The 19,789-nt window shown below is 34.6% G+C and overlaps 2 protein-coding genes across 3 annotated transcripts; one reads left to right on the forward strand and one right to left on the reverse strand.

Moving 5' to 3' along the window:
• The first annotated feature begins 1,674 nt into the window (after positions 1-1,674).
• On the forward strand, positions 1,675-5,485 carry LOC110691275. Of its 2 annotated transcripts, none has more exons than XM_021868200.1 (4): positions 1,675-1,965; positions 2,684-3,767; positions 3,986-4,843; positions 5,063-5,485. In XM_021868200.1, exons 1-4 carry the CDS (start codon positions 1,847-1,849, stop codon positions 5,105-5,107), a joined length of 2,106 nt encoding a protein of 701 aa, XP_021723892.1. In that variant the 5' UTR covers positions 1,675-1,846; the 3' UTR covers positions 5,108-5,485. The 2 variants fall into 2 exon arrangements, with proteins under 2 accessions (XP_021723892.1, XP_021723897.1); XM_021868205.1 differs by having other exon boundaries at positions 1,842-1,965; positions 2,622-3,767.
• Positions 5,486-10,751: 5,266 nt separating this feature from the next.
• Positions 10,752-19,578, reverse strand: LOC110691288 (plant cysteine oxidase 5-like). The gene is made up of 6 exons (XM_021868213.1): positions 19,261-19,578; positions 18,621-18,837; positions 13,289-13,455; positions 13,041-13,188; positions 11,387-11,590; positions 10,752-11,295 (listed from the first exon to the last, which is right to left on the reverse strand). Exons 2-6 carry the CDS (start codon positions 18,718-18,720, stop codon positions 11,168-11,170), a joined length of 747 nt encoding a protein of 248 aa, XP_021723905.1. The 5' UTR covers positions 18,721-18,837; positions 19,261-19,578; the 3' UTR covers positions 10,752-11,167.
• Positions 19,579-19,789: the final 211 nt, after the last annotated feature.

A 19,789-nucleotide genomic window follows, 5' to 3' on the forward strand; every position in this document is an offset into this window, starting at 1 on the left:
TAGGAGTTGAGTTAGCAAAGTAGAGCAGATTTCATTAGAGCAGGCTAAACAAGACTTCCAACACATTGTAGAACAGATCAGAGTAGATTTAAGAAGAGCATAACAGAGCAAGACAGAGAAGAAAAGGGTAGAGCAGAGCAATGCAAATCAGAGTTGAACAACTCAAAAGAACTGGGCCTATACCTATTTTATATTAATGTGAAATTAAATATACTTATTTCGTTTTAATAAGTGTTACACCTGTTAAATGTGGCAAAAAACTACATTTGAATACTCCGTATAATATTTCTCTCTTCTCATAGTCCCAATCCAAACCCAATACAACTTTATATTTTTGGAAAATGTTATATATATAGCCCTTAGGCCTACATATAAGCATTAAATTTACACTTGAAAATCGTAAAAAGTTAAGAAATCATCCAAATATACATTAATGACACTAATTTACGCGTGTTTTTGTCATAAATTCCTAATTTTATACAATTTCCAAGAGTATATTTAATGCTTATATATAGCCCATATAACATTACCCTAATTTTTTTTAATTAGTATTTTTTACTCTCGCATTCATTACTTTTAATAAATTATTAATTCCACTATAGTTTTTTTTTTTTTTTTTAAAAAACATTTAATACTCTAACTACCTCACTTACCTTTTATTTTATTTTATTTAAGTTAAACTATATTACCTAAAACTATGTGCCACATAAAGTTTAACACTTATTAAAACACAGATAAAATAAAAAATATATCCTAATAAATTAAATTCCAATAAATTCATGTAAAGAAACACACCAGAGCAAAGTATGTAGATAGTGAATGTCCCACAAAAATAATCCCACGATCCGAAAAAGTAAGATACTTGCATGTTAGTCCATGATGATGATGATGGAGTGAAGGTGGTGGTCGTTATAAAATCAACGGTGTTGTCGTTTTTACGTCCCACAAATAAATTTACACAAATTCACTAAAGTCCAATTCATTAGTTATTGGCTCGAGTACTCTTCAAACTGCCACCTCCACTCTACTCCACATTTTTTTTTTCCTTTCCTTTATTCCCTCCTTGTCTTTTTGAATTTTTATTTTCTATTTTTTCAATTCAACGTAGGTCCCGTGATACGCCTTAAGTTAAGGAGAAAAGTTAGGACTAAATCTCAATCAACGATTTTTCTTATTTTTCCTCTCTCAATCGAGCCCTTTAATGTTCCCCTTGCGTATTGACAAACAGTCAAACATGTTAGATACGTAATCTATAATAAATACCGTTAATTAAATATAAAACGATTCTAAAATAATCAAAAGTTATTGATAATTGATTGTATAATTATTATTTAGGTAAAAAATAATCATATTTCCGTCTTTAAAAGATTATCTGTGGACATTTTCTGTTAATGTACAATAAAAATCATAACAGATTAAGAATTTTAAATTAGCCTAAAACAAGTTAAAAATTACTCTAAAATAGGTGTTGTAATATATAGTACCGTACATAGCTTGATTTACCAAAAAAAAAAAAAAAAAAAAAAAATTCCTTTATTAGGATTACGTTTTACATCACACAAAATCTCATAAATAAGTACTCTATTACAGCATATTTATAAATATGCGAGTATCATATATTGTAGTTTAAGTAATATTTTCGTAGGTAATTGAAGATGTTATAACCAAATATGTACATTATTAATGTGTATTAGAGATCCTGATAAACAAATAATACCATAACAGTGAGAGAGTATTAATGAAAAGGGGGAATAATATAAGTGAAGTAGAAAAAAGCAAAAGAAGGAAATGCAAACACTATCTAGTCTCTAACTAACCCTTTACTGACTATTCAAGTTGGACTTAAATGCTTTTTTCTTCGTTTCCACTCAATTGCCCCCAAACACCCGCCATCATTCTTGCCCACAAAACCAACATTATTACATTTTCTGTCTCTTCCATCTTCCCAGATTTCTCTAACCTCAGGTATCCCCTTTTTTTCTTTTCTTGTTTTTTTTTTTTTTGATTTTTCTTTAGCAATTTTCTGGGGTTTTTCAGTTTATTTTCTGTTAAATTTAGTTGATGGGTCTTTTGTTTTTTTGCAATATAAAATAAATTTAGATGAGCCAGGTATTAATTTTGGTATTGTTCTATCTGTTCTTTGGTTTTTTCTTCTCCAATAATGGTTGTATGTTTTTTTTTGGGTCATATTTTTGTTTACAGTTTATATGTTCTTTAACTTCTTACTGTAGTTCATTGTTATGTGATTTTTTTTTTCAAGCTAGATAGTGATTCTTGATTTTCGAAAAGTGGTGAGTGGGAAAGCAAGTTAAGACAACCAAATTTATATTTCAAAATCTTGGCAATTTTCTTGGTTGAAATTTGAGTACATTGTTACTTTTTCTTTTATCTTTGGGAGATTTTTTTATGGGTGTTTGAATGGCAAGAATCAACTTTATACTTTGCTGCCTTTATTAATTTATTTGATGATGTTAATGTAACATTTTTTTTACTAATTTAGAACCTTTATTTCCAGTAATTCTTGATTGTATACTATGTTAGAATGATTATATAATATTGTGTTTAGTACTGTTATTACTAAGCTTATGCTTGGAATTCTCTCAAACCTTTTGATTTTCTAGCAAAAAGTGGAATCAATGGAGAAAAAACAGCTAAATTTTAGCGTTCCTCTGATGTCTGCAAGGCGGTATTCATCTCCAATACGCCGTTCAGGGGAGCAGGACAAGAGGGATTCTCCACCAAAGAACCAGAGCTCAATTCCGTCGCAACCATCAGATGTAAACATGGATGAGGTAGTGAAGCCAGGGTCTGTTCCATTCATTTGGGAGCAAGCACCGGGGAAAGCAAAGGGCGGCAATGAGTCTCAGACACAGAGCCCTGATGAGGTGCCTACGACTCCTAAGGTTCCTCCTAGTATGCCATTTCCTCCTGGTAAAAAATCAGGGGAGTTGAATGGATACAGAACACCCAATAAACTATCAGGGGAGTTGGCAGTTCTTAGACCTCGAAACAAGCTATCAGGAGAGCTAAATGTTCTAAGACCTCATAAGTTTTCGGGTGAGCTTAACACTCATCACCCCCATAACAAACTCTCAGGGGAACTTAAGACATTGAGTGCCAAGTTTTACTCCTCGAATGAAGGTATTGTTAGATGGGATGGTTCGAAAGAGGGGACTGAAATGAATGGAAGTTCGTCAGAAGATGATGCTACTTTCTCTGATGCAATTGAAACATTGTCTCAGTTAGAGTCGTTTTCTGTCAATTGTAGTGTCAGTGGTTTGACAGCATCAGATCGCCCTGAGACCAAACGCTCTGAAAATCTTCCAACAGATCCAAGAGCCCGGGAGTTTATGATGAACCGTTTCTTACCTGCAGCTAAGGCAATGACCCTCGAACCATCTCATTATTCGTCTAGGAAACAACTTGTAGTGGTAGAGCAACCCAAGGAAGTTAAAGCAATTGTTCCTAGAGCTATGACACCTCCACCTAACCGAAACATATGCAACATTGTGCCTTACACTGGTCAAGATATTGGGTCTGAAGAAAGTGAAGATGAAGAAGACAGCTATGATGGGAGGAGTGCTCTATCTGTTAAAGTCAAAGCTTGTGGATTTCTTCCTTGGTTTTGCTCCAAGAACTCTTTGCGACTCGTAAATCCACTACCAACCATGAAGGACAGATCAAAGAGTGCCCTATCTTCTGCCAGTAAACTCGGCAAATTGGTTAAGAATAAATCGTGGAGATCTCCCAGTCAAAAGATGGCTAAGGTAATTAGCTACTCTCCTATCCTAGTGATTATAACTGTTTGAAAATACTCGTTCTAAGAAGTGACTAACTGCATGTATAGCTTATATATGTTTTCAACTCTGATGCATCACACATTACCAAAACATTTATGCATAAATAAGAGCTTTGTATAGTATTACAGTCTGTTGTCTAAATTAAATTGTAGTTACTACTTACTAATGATGGTATTTATTTTCAGCAAGATACACATAGTAATCAAAAGCACAAGACCAGTCAAGTGTACAAAAGCTGTGAGCTACAAAAGCCAAAGCATTCGTCCAGGCCTATGTTCTACTCCGGGGAGTTGCAGACTAGAAGTGGCTCTCCATACCGAAGTTCCAGGAGAAGCGCTGTCTCTCCCTTTCGGAATGAATCACCTCAGTCCCTCTACCAAAAGGGTGTAGGTTTTCTTGCAGTCCCCAAAGAGGTTGATTCCTTTGATGAATATCGGTCAAAGGTTCCTCAAAAGGGTAGTTCGAAAAGGTTTGAAGATCCAGGAAGGAAGATAAGGAGTTCAGGCACAAGAAGCCCAGCTGTTGAAAAGACACTATATGTAGATTCTGTAAATATCACCAAAGTCTCCCATTCAATTTTGAACTTACCAAAGACCAAAAGGCAGGTAGATGGAATGGTCCAACAGGCTGTAAAACTAGAAACTCCATCTGAACATGGAGGACGAATGGAAATCATGAAGGCTAGGGGCATGAGTGGACCTCTTATTTGTGGCGCCGCTGATTCCTCAGAACCTGCTAGAACATCAGAAAAAGGCAACACAAACACCTGCAGGGAGCTTGTTTTAGTGTCATCAGATGACACCACCACTATGCAGTCTGCTCTCAATCCCCCATTGCCAAAATCACCATCCGAATCTTGGCTTTCTCGGCAATTGCCTTCAGTTTCACCAAGGGCTTCACCCAGGAACTCAGTTTCTTATTCAAGTCTGAACTCCAAGATCTTGTCCAGGCAGCAGAATGCCAAAACACCCACTTCTGGTGTCAAGTGGGAGACTATTGTCAAAAGCTCTCATTTGCGTCAAGATCATGGACGTTACTCAGAGGTAATATTATTCTTTTCCAATTATACCCCGAATATTATTATGCAATGATAATACACTCTCATAAATTGTATGCATTACAGCCATTATTCCATCCTTGGATGGGATTTTCCTAACTAGATAGGACTATAGGAGAATAATTAGACTTGCTCGCCTAGGAATCAACTAGGAGTTCCTCATCATTATACTCGAATTTTCTAACCTTCAGTTCACTCCATGCAGGAATTGGTAACTCAAGTTTCTCAGCAAGGTCGAAGATGGAAGTAAAGGTCTCTAGACTATTGAAATATATATACAAACACTCACCGTGATTATAGATGGATTGTTTTGCCATAACTGAAGATTTAAGTTTTTTCCTCAACAATCTTCAGTTTCCTCATTTTTTTGGAGGCTGGTTAATTTATTATGTTTTGCCGCCCTGGAGTTTTCTTTGTTTGCTTAAACCTTAGGACTAGAAGATTGGGGTTACCATCATTCCTTGAAATGTACTTAGTTCCAACAAGTGGATTTGTTGTGAACCTTAGATATATAATCAGTACAGACTGCTTTCAGAATACAGCTTTGGTTATGAAAAAAGCTGTAAAAGAATCAACTTTATCATTTATAAATTGGCAAGGTTTTTATAATATGGTGATCTTGTATTTATTTTGGAAGTTTGTAGTTTGTACCTATATTTTCATTATTTCTGGCAAGTAGAGATTATAATTTACATGTTAATATGGTATTATGGTTTGCTACACTTCGAAGCTTTAAAGCTACTTATATCTGAAGCATGTTTTGTGCCAAGGCGAAGATAATGAGCCTAGGTTTTATAGAAGGGGCCTGAGATTAGAGGATTTATTTCTCAATTCAGGAACCTTCAGGTACTCGTTTATGTTACAGTACTCAAGGATGACTAGGTGATTGTGATTCTATGTTTCGTGATGGAGATGGTCTTTTGGATCTTCAGTGCATAATTCATCAAAACATGAATAATTTTTTGCTTTTTTCTTTTTAAGAAAGAAAGATACATAATTACAATTAGGTCTGTCTACACTTGAAGCAAAATTCTGTTTTGGAAGGTCTAGTTTGGAATTGATATTACATGATAAAATGAACACAAGTTAGATGAGAAAAAAGTTGTACTCTGTTTTCTATAGAATATGATTCATTTAATGTAAGGCCTATTTAAAAAAAAAAAAAAAAAAAAGGCATTAGCTTCTTTAGACTTTCTGTAGAAGCTCATCATGAGATGATTTAGCATTTGTTGAAGTTAAGAAAGAAAAGGAAGTTTAAGAAACATTTGATTTTGGAGCAGGAACAAGCATAAAAAAAGTATCCCTACCAATAAGTGTTGAGTGTCTCTTGGGAAACATGGGAATGTTGGAATAGTTTCCTTTAACAAGTGACTAGTGAGTCTTGTCTCTCAGAAATTTTTAGTTTTTTTTTTAAAGAAAAGGCAAATTTTATTAATCAAACAATCAAGAAATTACACCGAGGATACTAATCCCCTAGGCAAATTCCCCTTAACCAAGCTAAATCTCTAGCCTTAACTTCACTAGAAACTATATTACAAATTCTACGATACACATCAAAACCTATAATATATATATATATATATATATTTTAAAAAAAAAAAAAAATTATGAAAGTTGTATGACAATATACTTCCTCCGTTTTTTTTAGTTGACACCATTGGGTTTGGCACACAATTTAAGACAAGGAGAGAGAGTGTAAAAAGAGAGGGGTATTGCATGTCTTTATAAGCTAATTGAAAAAGTGAGTGGGGTTCCTTTTTAAGCTAATTGAAAAAGTGAGTGGGAATCCTTTAGTAATAAATCAACCGTGACACTATTTTTTGATGAAGGAGCTAAATTCTTTTTGTAGTTTCCCTCCAAACTTTTTAATGAAAATTTAAATTCACATTTACTTTACAACTTTACAATTCAAAATTGAGGGGATATTTTTACCTACTATAAAAGCATTACAATAACATTAAATTTCCTCCCCAAAAACTACTCCAAAAAAACTTCACAGCACACACATGCACACATTCAGGTCCAATATTCGTGAAGATGTTGATACTACAAATGTCATGGGGGAGGAATTTTCAGTTGAAGAACTGCAAGAACTTGAAGCTGCTACACAATGGCCGGAAGGGGATGCTGATGCACATGATTCCCAGAGTGATGATGATGAGGTACGATTTTGTAGTGAAGCTGAAACTGATAGTGATGATGATAATAATATGAATACAAATGAAACAGAGTTGCATGTTAATGAAGGTAATCCCAACTTAGCTAATAAAAAACCAGAAATGACCAACAAAAAAAGAACTCATTTAGCACAGAGACTAATGGCATTATCTACTGATTGGGATATAAAAAGAGGTGGACTTAAGCAATGTCAGGATGAGTTCAATCTAAGTAGATCAACTGTATGTAGAATGTGGAGAGTTGTAAGAGAACAAGGGAAAAATGGTATTGACCTGATTAATGTTCAACATAAAAAAAACTGGTAGAGTAGGTAGAAAACAAAGAGAATTTGATACTGAAATTTTACTTGCAATCAGCCAAAAACAAAGAATCACCCTTAGAAGCTTTGCAGTAGTATTAGAATGTTGTGTTTCCACTGTCTATAAGCTGCTCAAAAAGGGGATAATCAGGTCACATACCAACTCTATTAGGCCTACAGTTTCAGCTGCACACAAAATACAGAGATTGAAATGGATATTGGGTCTCACTCTTTCTAGATTAGTCACTCAACAATCAACATTTGAGAATTTATCCAATTTTGTGCACATCGACGAGAAGTGGTTTTTTATGAGCAAGAACACACAGAGGTATTACCTACTTGCAGGAGAAGAGGGAGAACAAGAGCCATATAGACATGTGCAGTCCAAAAACTTCATTGAGAAGGTCATGTTTTTAGCAGGGGTTGGATCACCGCTTTTTCAACACAATGGGGAAGTCACTTTTGATGGAAAATTAGGGATTTGAGACATGTGCAGTCCAAGAACAGGGAGAAAGGGACTATTGAAACCAAACCAACACAATCTATCACCAATGCTGTCATTAGAAGGAAGATGATTGATGAATTATTACCAGCAATTAGAGCCCAAGTGGCCAAGTAATGCATGTAAGACAATTTGGATACAACAAGATAATGCGAGGCCACATATATCCCCTAATGATGTTGAGTTTTTAGAAGAAGCAAACAAAGATGGGTTTAGTATGCACTTAATCTGTCAGCCCCCTCAATCCCCGGATTTGAATATTTTGGATTTGGGATTTTTTAGGGCTATACAGTCAATACAACATCAAAAATTCCCAACTAATGTGACTGAACTAGTGAAATCAGTGAAAGAAGCTTATGTAGAGTATGAGCCTAAGAGTCTCAGTTACACTTGGTTACAACTACAGTATGTAATGGTTGAAATACTCAAGGATATGGGCGGGAACAAGTACAAGAACCCACATCATGGTAAGAAAAGACTTGATCGACTTGGCTTGCTTCCTACAACTGTTGACATTTCTAATGAAACTATAGAATCAGCCGTGGATTTTTTGAATGAAGGGTTTGTGGCAGCTCCAGCTACAAATGGTCAAGACTATGAAATGGAAGATGCAATTTAAGTCTCAATTCCGTGTAGTACAAAGACAATCTACACATCTTTTGTAGTACAAGGCTTGATAATTTTTTGCAAGTGGGGATGATTAATTATAGTAGTTGTAGTAGTATTATTACTAGACAATTAACTTGAGAATGACCTTAGAATGTACTCCTAAGATAGGTAAGATCCCACTTTTTATGCAGTACAGATTAACTGGTTTCCTTAAACACATGCTGTACTTTTTTTGTAAAAAACATGGATATATGAATGATTTATGGTACTTTGTTTTTAATTTTTGTATGAGCATAAACGAAACTATACTATCAAAGAGTTATACTCACCAACAAGGACTAAAACTAATTACCAACATGTAATTTCATTTAACCAAACAATTACCAACATGCAAGTTCATTCAATCATCAAATATCCCCATAAATCATACACATAATTATCATTTAAAAGCATAACTTTTTAAGAGGTAAGCTTTTGAAGAAATTAAATTTAAAACAGAAAATTGGAGCAGATACCAATAATGTCACCTACTTTTGGGTGTTTATTTCTTCCTTCTTTTTGAGATATTTTTTTCATCTATGTCACCCAATCTTGAAGGCGATTGAAACAATTTCCTCCTTCTTCTATAAGTGGAAATTGGGTATAAATTATCATCCATACTCAACACCACATCATCTGGTGTTTCAGGGACAACCATTGTGTCTTTGGTATGCCTATCACAAACATACAAACAGGGAACATTACCTGAATCACTCCACGCACGCGGATCAGTGGGAGGAGAAGTAGTATGCTCATCATTGTCCCCTTTAATTGGGGTTTTAGGTGACTCAGAACTCATTAGATTGTTGATATACTTTGAATCAAGGTTCGAAATAGAAAAAGGTTGGATCGAAATATTTTGGTACCAAGTTTCATTCTCCCAAGGAAAAGTCTCAGGCAGAAATTCTGCTAGTGAAGAAGCCGCAATTATCTTCTTCTGCTCCTTTGTAAGAGTATACTCCTTTCCCTTCTTTGAAAGAACAATCGGCTTCCCCTTTTCCATTACAGGAAAAATTTGATTTTTTTTTTTTAATTTTGGAAGGAGAAAAAATTTGAGTTAGATTACCTCAAATTAAGGAAAGATAATTAAAGAGAGTAAGAATTGCATATAGATTTGTGGATTTTCAAAGATATTTGAGGAGAGAGAAAGTGGTAGAATTTTCTAGATGAACTTCAAGAACACAATTAAGAGCTCTGGTAGGAGTTCCCTCAAACAAAAAAAAAAGATGTCTGGGAGGAAGACGTGGGTAAGTGGGTTTATTGCCAACAATCAAAGTAGAGTAGTTAGGTAGGTGGGATGTCATAAAAGAGTAGGGAGTGATTAGTTATAATCAACAATTATATGTTTAAACAAAGGATGTTTAGGATATAATCTGTTTTTTTTTATTAAGGGTAAAATAGGAAATTCACCCTAAAAAACTTACTAAAAAAGGAAGTGTGTCAACTAAATATAAACTTCCCAAAAAGGAATAGGTGTCAACTAAAAAAAAACGGAGGAAGTATATAATAACACTTGTGATAATGTCCATCCATTGTCAAATATACTTATTTTTATCATATATTCATATTATTTTACATCAGATTTGTGTATGAGAACCTCCTTTAAGGAAGGAGAACAGATTTTGTAAGTGTAGGGATGAATGGAGTTACTCCTACACATTCTCAGAATGGGTTGGAGACTAGTGACAAGCATAAACATCACCCCTAAACAAAAGCCATTTGATAAACAACAAAGGAGACTCAACAGGATGAAGGCATGTTAGTAGAGTTACAGTTTAATGCTGATGAGATTGTGGCAGCAATGAAGATCAGTTGATAAAACAGGGTAGCATCATTAATTTACATACTCATTTGGTGACTTCTGACAAGGTACAAGTAGTGTAATACCTCACCCAAGGGGCCAAGGCATCATGGTCGTAAAAGGTACCGCCTTAAGAGGATAGATATCTCAAATGTGCTACCATGCCTACATGGAAGTTTGAACCTTCATTGACAAAATTTTGCAATGATCACAGCACCCCCACCTCAACCTTAGAAATACAGTCATTACCATCAGCTATACTAGTCGGCCGACAGTTAAAAAATTACTCTTCAGCCTCAGTACTTCAATAGCACCTATTCCATCAGCAAACACATTCTCCTACTACCAGGCCATTCATTCCCCTAGCAGGAGCTACTGGGGCAGCCAAGATTCTGATGCAAGGTCTCCTAAATCTAGAAACATTCGTCTCAGAAAAAAAAAAAAAAAAAAAAAACGGGGGAAAGAAATGAAAAGCTAAACAGCAATCTCACCAATATATATAAATGGAAATTCAATGCAACCTATATAAGCTCCTATAATAAAGACAGAAGAGAAGGTGATTAAATAGTTTGTAAGGATAAATAGTGCCGACAAATACAGATAATGAACAAGGTAAGCTGTGGATTTAACGAGTCAAAGCAGACTATCAAGCTATCACCTGTGACAAATGAGTTGTCTTAGTTCCAAGTGAATCTATATGTACAAGTTAACACCCCTCCAGTATTTCAGACTGTCATCTCGGCTTCTCAAAGCAATTATTACAACTCAGCAGCGTGAGAAATCCCTGAACCACCTGAAAGTCTGAAACAGCTTTCTCCCCATTGTTCAGTGCCCGTCTGTTCAATACTTCAATATGATATTGTACATATGACCCGACAAAACCCTAAGACTTCTTCACCACAGGACCTTTATACTGCCCACGCAAAACCACAAAGTTTTCTGGAGGCGGAGTCTCTTCTAACCAAACAATTTCGTCGAGATTTACACCCTCTAGTTGTTGACCAATATCATCTAGCACAAGTCGTGGATACAAGGCATCAGCATTAAGTGATGGGAAACGAGATTTGGTATTAAAGACATGCATGATAAAAAGATCAAATACCCGGCAATCCTTTATCAGGAACTCTCCGGAAATAAGAGCAGTGTCGTCCATCCTCTGAAGAATATGGAGGGGTAAGGATGTCAAAGATGGCACAGGGCGTTATTGCCATAAAACAATGGATGTTGCCACCTTTTGTCGGATACAAAACGGTTGTACTACAAGGAGCTCTCATTTCACAGTCTCTAACCAATTTAGCAGGTCTAGCTGCAAATTTAAACAACATGAAGTTAAAGCCTCAAGGAAGCAATACGATATCCAATAGACAGCAGAATGATAATGCGGAGATCTTTTTAATTCTAAAAGAGACATGAAGTCACAGCAAGAAAACAAGAAGATATTTGTCGCCATAGCAATGGGCTCAAGGTGAACCTTTCATTTGTACATGCATTTTGGTTAATTATATGAAGACCAACCTCGAATCATAACAATACATATTAAAATTGCTAGCAGAACACGACCAAATCAACAGGCCTTAGAATGGAACATTGTTTCAATAAGCAAGATAACAAGGGAAAGGTAAAGAAAGTAGACAACAAAAGATAAGAATTTTTTTTGAAGAAAATTTATCAAGAAATAAACTGCATTGACCCAGCAAGTTTTTCACCGTCTCTAAGTACCCTGAGACACACTATGTTTCCTGAACGGCTGCACACTAGGTAAAATTGCAAATGAGAATGATATTTTTTTTTTTAAAAAAAAAAACAAAAAAAAAAACCCTCTTAGCAAACAATAAATAATAAAACAGCAGAGTAAATGTTTTGGATTCAATCTAATATGTCATGTAATTTGCTAATCAGATGTTGATTTCAATCAGTAATTGGGTATAGCCCATCAAAATTAAGGAATAGGAAAACAGAAAAAGCAGAGTTCCAATCCTCTGCTCTTCATATTCTTTGACCTCCCGAAACTTCAGCGACAACTTAGTAGCAATTTATCAGCTTAATATAGCTCATAAATGATGGAAATTAATTCAAAAGGGCAGGCTCGCATGGGTATATGGGTTTATTGTTGCTTCAATATTCCTGTTTCGTTAATGCTGATACATGAAATGGATTTCGAAAATGAAGACTTTATTTTTCAAGGGAGATGTGTGTGTCTGTGTGTGTTTTGGGGAGGGGGATTTGAGAGGCTTTTGTAGTGTGACATACTGAATGTCTCTAGCCTGTACCTTTTTTTTTTGGGAAAAAATTGTAATTAACTAATTACTACAAAAAAAAAGGCCAATTTTACAAGAAATTCACACAAGATTTGAATCATCAGCAGTAATGATTTAGTATCAAGAAAGTCAATCTCAGCAACTAACAAGTACAATTACACAATTTTTATTAAGTGTAGGGTTTAGTATATGGAGCTTCTCTTAGCAATTCCATTCATATCAATATACTATTACGATGTCAAAGCAGCTGTTTTGGGTCAATTATATCATGTAAAAGTTGACGTTTTGAGGGGTGATATTATATGATATGAGAAAGGGTGATTTCTTAAAATAATTTTACAAACTTCCCATATATTAGTGGAGCACACTTTCCAAGTCATGGGGAGTAATGTATTGATGCTATCAACATTCATACTCAATCTAACCCACAGGTATTACTACGTTGACACAAAAAAATGAATCAGGAAATCTGCAATTACACCAAGCAAGATGATGTACCTCGGCAAGATTCAGGGAGCTCAGGTATGTCAACCCAATCATATGACTTTACAAGTAAGGTGCCATATACAAGCTTGCTTAACACAGTCATTCCAGGATGGTTGTGCAGAGGTATGATTGATGAGGGTGGCATGCAGAAAATTCCTATCTGCGAAAGGAAAAATTCTTGCTTTAGGCATCAAACCACAATCTTGAAACATCACAAGGCTAAAGCAGTTTATTCACAGAAGCTAAGGCAATATACTTACAGAGAATTTTTCACATTCATGTATGTGCAGATACTTTATGGGAGGAGGATACTGCTGCTGGTTGCCACTGCGACCTTTTCTTCCATTGCTTCCATTAGAAATAGGTTTCCATTTTTGCGCTGCTACTGCATCCTGCTCAAGACCCACATTCACAGGCTTTAAGTCATCTGAAAGAGCATTCAATAAAAGTTAGCACCGCCAAATAATGACTGATCAGTATGACATTGGAGCAGAAATTATTTGAATTTAACTCCTTCAAGTACACAAGTTCACTATTCAGGGGAGTATAAGTCCACAGTTCAGACAGCATTGAAAATAGGCGTATGAAATAGGATGAAAGCTAATTCAATAATTAAAATGAAGAATATTACCCACCCACCCACCCCCCTCTCCCCACTTTAATCAAGACCCATTATTTTCAACGAAGTTCCTTTTACAGTTTTACTGTTTTTACTTCCATATTCAACCAGCAGCAAAAAGAAGACAAGTAGCAATACAGATTGGCATATTAGCACTGCATAAATAGACCTGCATATTTTGCTAACAGTCATGTCTGTTTTATATGAATTTTATGGAATTCCTATAAGACAGTGTTGGTCTTTTACATCAGTGATAAACCAAAAGAGAGGACTTTTTATAAAAAAAGACAATACTATGAGCAGAATTTGGCAAGCATCCTTCAATACTAATATTGGCAATGGAAAAGAAATTGACATACGAAAATTTGAACTAGTAAACAGTTTAGTATATAGATTGGATTGATATATTGAACCAAAAACACGTATGCAAGACAGTTATAAAGCTTCAAAGCATGACTATACTAGACGACAATAACTGCAGGTTACTAGATCAAACTGGTCATAAACAGCCTTCTAGATCAAAGGGGAAGTTAGAAAGCAAATAGAAATCAGGCCTCAAAATCAGGGAACATTATTCACAGGAGACAGATATGGATCCTACCCCCACCACCACCTCTTTTTGACAGTCCATAATGACGCTGGGGTGCAAAAGCATGAGTAGCCAATAAAGCAGAGATCATGTGGCAGACACAAGATACATACTTAGGCAGCTTGAGACATGCAAAGTATATCCAACGAAGGCAAACGGCTTACATATAAGGACCTTCAATAACCAAAACATCCTACTCAAACAACTTTTCAAAATTTCAAGTTAGTCAAACTTATCAATATATGTTCACTGAGTCAGCCAAGACCCTTTAACGTATGTCTAGTGAGATTTTTTTATGTAAACTTTTCTTTATACAGATTGATTACACAAGTTCTCAAAAGCAAGTATGAGGTAGGATCCAAGGTCCCCAGCCTTAATATGTCTAGTGGGTTTTCATAATAGGACTTTTTAGCTGATGCCACTTAATGTCAGCAATATTATTTTCTACCACATAAATATATATACACATCAATTTGCTTGGTATTTCTCATCAAAAGACATGTGGTATCAAAGGCCTAAGGAGTTCAAAAGCTTGGGAAAAAAAAAACTGCCATGAAATACAACAACAATTACCAGTTTTACCACCAGTGAAATATTTAGGAGGAAATCACAATTACACACTCATATAAATGAAGCGCTTATTAATAGAACAATCTGGTAGAGAACATATAGTGTATAAATAACGATGCAAGAAAGGCCAATGCAAGACAAGTAAACAGGATTTAATCCAAAAAAAATTTTTGGGAAATGTTGCAAAGAACAATTAAAATCAGAAAAAGATACTCTGTATAAACATACAACAGGCCAAGAAAGGACATCTAAACCATGTTGGAGCAATCTACTTCCTCCGTTTCTATTTACTTGCAACACAACCTTGTGGCACGCGCTTTGAGGTAAAGAATTTATAATGTAAACGGATAAATTATTTAAAATAATTTTTATACATGATACCTAACCCTACTCTAATCCTCACGTTAAAAAAATTTGATAAAATCGCTTGTTTACCTCAACTAATCATCTCCTAAAACTGTGTGCCTAAAAGGTGTGTTGCAAGTAAAGAAACGAAGGAAGTATATTATTATTTCAAAGTGGGGGTTAAGAAGAGGAGAGCCAACCTCAAATACTCCCCTCTCGAAGTGTCTTCTCATTTGTCACATCGTATCACATAATAAGTAACAAAATCTAATACACTTTTGGTAACATATCAATTAAGAGAGAAAAAAAAAAGGAAATTATCTTCAATAAATATCAATCAAGCACTAAATATTTTCAGAAATTTTAATATTATTTTCCTTTGCAAATTGATCCATCCCGTGAATTGGCACGGGTGCATTGTAGTTAAAATAATTCAAAGGGTTAGAACCAAAATGGAGATAGGACAAACACTAGAAAAATAGAGGGGAGAAGATATAACCAAAGAAATCAAGCTCCTTAACCAAGTATATTCATTAATATATGGAGTATATTTTGCAGAAGTGTAGTAGATGAAAAGATCAAACAGCATAATTAAGATTAAAAGAGAACTTCTCGCACACTGCTTAGGATGTCTTAACCATGAGCAAAGTAGAATTTATTTAAAAAAAGATTTAGGAGCAATGAACAAGATTTTATGAGGTATCCCCTCTTAATTTCATTAAAGTCCTATTTATTCACTTTTAATCAATTGAACCCCAATATCATCTTTATTTTCATTCATTACAAATCAACCAAACCTTACAATTTTACTTTTTATATTCACTCTTAATCAACCAAACCCTATTAATCAACTAAACCCCACTATCTTATTTCTTTTTTCACCTTCCAAAAATATTCTACAGACGGAAAATTGGACTTTTATTAGGAGATGAAGAGAAAACCATTGTTTTCCTAAGTTCTACAAAGTTACTATAGCAACGAAAACCAAGAACTTAAGGGGAACCACCATTGTTACTTTCAGGATGAGCGAGATAAACTTATAAAATATAATAGTGTCCCATATGATAGGATAGAATATGAATATGTAGTAGATTGTCATGAAGGGAATAAACTAAAAGTAAATAGAAAAGAAAAATGGATGAAGACAAAAGTGAATTGAACTGTAGAAAACAAAAGGTAGTATATATTAAGTTGAACTTGATAGGGACATAGCTCATGAATTTGGTAGATGAAGCAACAATTACCATGACCCATTTCTTTTTGGTGTTTTCAAAGTATTGCTTACTTAATTGGACAAAAAAGAGACACTTTACACCCATCACTAATTACATTCGCTCTATAATAAGATAGTTTGTTGCGACATTTTCTTCCAAAATCTTCTCTAACTTGTAACTCTTTGAATCACCTCAAAAAAGCTTGCACCGAACACTTCCTCTATTTATTATACTTCCAACACACCTTCTTGCCACATTATTAGGGAAAGTGATTAGAAAAGGTAAATGGATGAATTAATCCAAAAAAATGTACACAGTGAAAGCTTAATACTTTCTTCTTATCGGCAGTAAAAAAAATATTTAATTAATTTGTTCGTTTACCTAGTCAAATAACTTTCTTAGATTATGTGCCAAAATGGTGTGTTGCAAGTAAAAAGAAATGAAGGAAGTACCAAACACTGCAGCAGGGGCATGGATACCTAACAGTTCTCTATGGAAAAAATCTTGCAAGATTCTCATGAGATGGCAAAATGCGAAATCTAGAGAGACACTAAATAGTAGCAACCATATCTAGGCAATGTAGCCAAGCCAATATTTGTTAACTGAAGAAACTAAAGGAGAATAAAATTGAATAAAGCACGGTCTACCTACAAACCTAGAAAACATATACTGACATGTATATAAGGACAGAAGCTCCAAGGAAGGTATGTTGATAATTCTTCGTTCTCCATCTAATACAGAATTATTTGTTTCACATTATTTAGTATGTATGCATGTTAACACTATAAAGGACAAAGCTCTTAAAAAAGTTTTCATATTAATCTCATTTTCGCATTTATTTAAGTTATTCTAGAAATTAATTTCATAGGAGTCCATTCAGCTAATTTAGGCTAAAAGATTACATACATTTGGTAAGTTACTTATATTAAGTAACACCATAAGACAAACACTATGCAATCCTTTCACAGTCATCAATTCCTTTGAAAATTATGCACATATCAGTGCTCAAAGCCTCAAACCATGGACCTATAGGTGGTAACAAGCTCTAAGCAACCAAACTTCAGGTTTAAGTGGCTTGATTACTATAAGCCATCATATATGTATTATAATTCAGAATGAATTCTCACATGAATAATTGTTTATTTGTCCAACCAAACTTCAAATTCAACTGACATTTTTATTTAGTAGCCTTGCAAGGTTTATATATTAGTTCATTTTTTTTTTCATATATCTTGACTCCATTTCAGCTGCGATTCTGTTTTTCCATTTCAAAATCCTAGCAACTCAAATCATCTTTATTGAGGTGCAGTTTGCAACAAATCCACAGAGATAGATCCCAAGCTTCAAAATACTCTTTTGGGCCTTCAATGTATGCCAGACAAATAATTACAAATCATCTATGCTATTCTCATATGTCCAAAATGCTGATAATTGAGCAAGTATGAGAATCTAATTTGGGCTTCACTGCCTCAAAGTATCAAAAAGGAAGTCTGACCAAAGGTTGAGAGCACCTTTCGTATCGTTAGCCCAAATGATTCACAAGATAAAATTGTCATCTACTTGACAAAGATTTAATACAAGCAATGTAAAGCACATGCTGTATTCTTTCTCAGGACTAAAATTCAATCCAAAGTAGGCAGTATTACCGTAAAATCATATAATATACATAGGTTCTACAGTCTACATACAAGATTAAGGAGGCAATAAGACGCGCAGCTAAAGTGCAGAAGTATTTTTACAGGATTCCAATGCCCAGAATTGAAAGCTGTAGAACAGATTTTGCATGACCAACATGAATATCTCCAAGAATATCAAGACTTTTCAAATAGTGGGAAATGACAGGATGGCTGCACTTAGACTAGACAGGTGTTCAAAGTAACTTGCTTAAAAGTATATCAGATGCTAAACTCAAGCTACTAGGAAAAAGCATTATCTTTAGCAGCAGTTCAATAGAATGGTGAAGGGAAACAAAGATGTAGCAACTGACACTCTGATTCAGTATTAGCTATATCAAGTTTTAACAACGCAACAAATTACAAATTCAATTACAGTGACAGACGTAAAGTAATATATGCTCCTCAAAACAATATCCAAGTAAAAATCAAAATGTTGCTGCCATGCCAAAATTGTTATCTACCTTGGAAAACTCCAACCATGTTCAGTACCTAATGAGCACATGGGGGCGGGGGCAAACTATATCAACTGATCACAAGGCATAAAATTTCTTAAAATTGATTTAAAAGTGATTCGCGAACCTAAAATTGCACGAACTTTATCAAGAGCCTCCTCAGAGATTGGACCGGTAGGTGTGAATGAATCCTTGCAAGCATTGTATATTTTCTTCATAACAGGCATGATGTGGTCGGGCTTAAGCCAAAAAACAGCCCACCACTCACAAGATTGAACACCAAACACCAAAAAGATGTGATTTTTATCGATCACTTCAAGAAAGAAAATGCATGAATATATGTCCTGCAGTAAATCATAGTCTAATTATTAGCAAGATACATCCCAACTCAAAAACAATCAATTAAGCAAAAAAAAAAAAAGGGTGCGTGTACAATACTTAATCAATAGCTAGCAAGAAATCACCTCAATTTCTACCTAATTTCATTATTGGACGGCTTATCACAAAAGGGGTTCATCTTAATTTTTTCCTAAAAAGTGAAAATAATAGAATCTCAATTGATTTTCAGAAACCCTAACAAAAAAAAATAAAAATATAATTAAAAAAACGCAATTTCAAAATATTAACAATCAAATTTCACATTCATAAGAAAAAAAACCCAGAACCCAATAACCCCAATTATTCAAACACAATCATAAACTGTAAGCAATTAAACGAAATGGATTGATTCATAAATTAGATCAGAAAATACAACAAAAAAAAAATACCTGTTGATAGGATGACCAAGAAAAGAAAGAGGGGTTTGTTAATAGTTAACTATAAACTCTATAATTTGTGTGAAAAAGAAGAAAGAAGAGAGAATATATGTCAGGGAAGAAGAACAGCCATAGCAAGAAGAAGAATGATGAAATTTAGGAGAGAGAAAGAGAGAGGTGCCTGGTCTGCCCAGACCCGGAGCCAAAAAGGGATGCACCTCTTGTCTAATTTGGTTGGTTTCCTAAAGTTTGGATTTTGTTGTAAAAATTGATTAGTTTAATTGAAATGGTATGCTCCTTTTTGGGCTGGTGTCTAAACAACAGATGCCAGGAGATGAATCTGGTTGTTTTGTTTTCCAATTTCAAGTACATACTAGTTTGATGTGATGAGGATAAAGTGGTAAGGTGTAACCTTTTTTAGGGGTATATATTGAAATAACATGTCGTATATTACCCGAGTTAATCACCTACTTTCGTAATGTGGTTTAAGATTTACGGTACCGGTTTAAAATTTATGATAGTATATAATGATATCATTATT

The sequence above is a fragment of the Chenopodium quinoa genome, unplaced genomic scaffold, assembly GCF_001683475.1.
Source record: "Chenopodium quinoa cultivar QQ74 unplaced genomic scaffold, ASM168347v1, whole genome shotgun sequence".
In the NCBI taxonomy this organism is placed as follows: Eukaryota; Viridiplantae; Streptophyta; class Magnoliopsida; order Caryophyllales; family Amaranthaceae; genus Chenopodium; species Chenopodium quinoa.